General features: G+C 60.2%; 1 protein-coding gene across 1 annotated transcript in view; it reads left to right on the forward strand.

Annotated features, from left to right (window-relative positions):
- Positions 1-235: 235 nt before the first annotated feature.
- LOC104623398 (7-methylguanosine phosphate-specific 5'-nucleotidase-like) overlaps positions 236-1,856 on the forward strand; it is a gene marked incomplete at both ends in the record, with an annotated part of 1,835 nt that continues 214 nt past the window's right edge. The window contains 3 exon segments of the mRNA XM_010290476.1: positions 236-266; positions 268-405; positions 1,356-1,556. Of these exon segments, the coding sequence (XP_010288778.1) occupies positions 236-266; positions 268-405; positions 1,356-1,556 (370 nt within the window).

Consider the following 1,856-nt stretch of genomic DNA (forward strand, 5'->3'; position numbering starts at 1 on the left):
TGGGGTTCTGCTGCGCACCCCCCGCCTGCGCCGTGAACGCCCAGAAACGCTGGTGCCACGAAAAGCTCGTGACTTTCGCAGAGCTCGTGCCTGCGTTTCTGTTGGGGAAGTCCCAGGCAGGAAAACGAGCCTCGTAGTTGGGCTGAGCGTGCTCCCAGCCCACAGTCCACCGGGCGCCGAGCCGCGAGCCGCGAGGCGGTAACGCCGTACTGTGTAACGGACGCTTCTGCTCTAGGGATGGGGTCAATGAATTATTTGATCAGCTGCATAAGACATAAGTACAACATCCCCCTGTTCATCTTCTCTGCTGGCGTCGGTGACATTCTCGAAGAGATTATCCGTCAGGCCAACGTCTTCTACTCAAATGTCAACGTGGTGTCCAACTACATGGACTTTGACGACAATGTGAGTTTCTGCGTCACGTACGTGGGGCGAGCCTGCGGAGAAGCGAGTTGCTCGACGGGAGTTGAGGGCTGCGATACGTTTAAGAGAGACACTGCTGGGATAAAAGCTGCCTGTTAACATCTCTGGGTAGCTGATCCCTGGAGACGGGGCTGACCCTCTGCTGGGTCGTGGAAAGGCTCTAGAGGCTGGTCGTGGCCTCCCGCCCCATCTGATCTGCGCCCCATTTGCTCTGCCGTCGGGGATTGTGACCTGCCGGCACCGTAGCGGCCCTCTGAACGCCAGCACTGGGGGGTTCGCGGTCCCCCGCCCTCACCGGCAGTTGGATCAGCAGCGGGAGCGAGCAGAGGGTGGAGAGGGCGGGCAGGCAGGGTGCAGGAGCCGCCGAGCGTCCGCTCGCCATCTCGGGGGCTCCTCGCCTTTCGGACCTGCGCTTTGGCGGCAGAAGTGCGCTGTGTCCAGCGCTGTGCGCCCCGTCCTGGGGTGGGGTAAGGATGGAGTTAACCTCAGAGGTCTCCTGATCTAAAGGCCAGATGTCCTTTAAAGCAGCTCGGGAGGCTTCCGCTGGTGTACTAAAGCCTGAAGGGTCCCAATGCACACTAGAAAATGGCACCTCTCTTGCCTTCTGCAAGGGCCCTGCTCTGCCCTGGGGCTCCCTTGGCTGCGGCTTTCCGTGGCCTCTGACTAGCTCCGGGGCAGCACAGAGCCCTGACCAAGGTCTCCAGGATCTCCATCCTTTGGGTTTGTTCTCACCTTTGGGAAGGGTTTGCCCTGCAACAGGGGACTCCAGGGGACTGTCTCCAAAATCTCGTGGCTGGTACTCAGGGTGTCCCTGAGATGAGAGCTGGTGCCCTGTGAGCATCCTCCCGTTTGCCCATTCCAGAAGGGGCCCTGAGGCTGCGGCACAGCGGAGGAACGGCCGTGGGATCGACCTCTCTGTCCTGTTTGCACAGGGAGTCCTCACGCGTTTCAAGGGACCTCTCATCCACATCTACAACAAGAACAACAGCGTCCTGCAGGGCACAGAGTACTTCCAGCAGCTGAGCACCAGGACGAGCATCATCTTGCTGGGGGACTCCATGGGTGATCTGACGATGGCAGACGGCATTCCCAGCGTGGAGAACATCCTCAAGATTGGCTTTCTCAATGACAAGGTGGGTGTGACAAGCCGTTGTGTCGTTTCCCTGCCAGCCTTCCTCAGGCAGAGAGGGGCAGGCAGCTGCCCGAGTGATTCGGAGGGTGCAGAAGATTGCCGTGGGGTGTGCGGAGGGAGCTGGGGGGTGCCTCCCGAGCTCCTGGAGCACCTGGGGCATTGTCAGGGTGGTTATTGGCCCCTCTTTTGGTAGCATCAAGCGATGCAAGGGCTGTGGGTGCAGCATCTTCATTCTCAGCCGCTGGTGTTTACAGTCCTCTCCTCTCTCTCTGGCCTTCTCCTCTCAACCCCGTCCCGGCGG

Source organism: Phaethon lepturus, unplaced genomic scaffold (assembly GCF_000687285.1).
Source record: "Phaethon lepturus isolate BGI_N335 unplaced genomic scaffold, ASM68728v1 scaffold24917, whole genome shotgun sequence".
NCBI classification, from domain to species: domain Eukaryota; kingdom Metazoa; phylum Chordata; class Aves; order Phaethontiformes; family Phaethontidae; genus Phaethon; species Phaethon lepturus.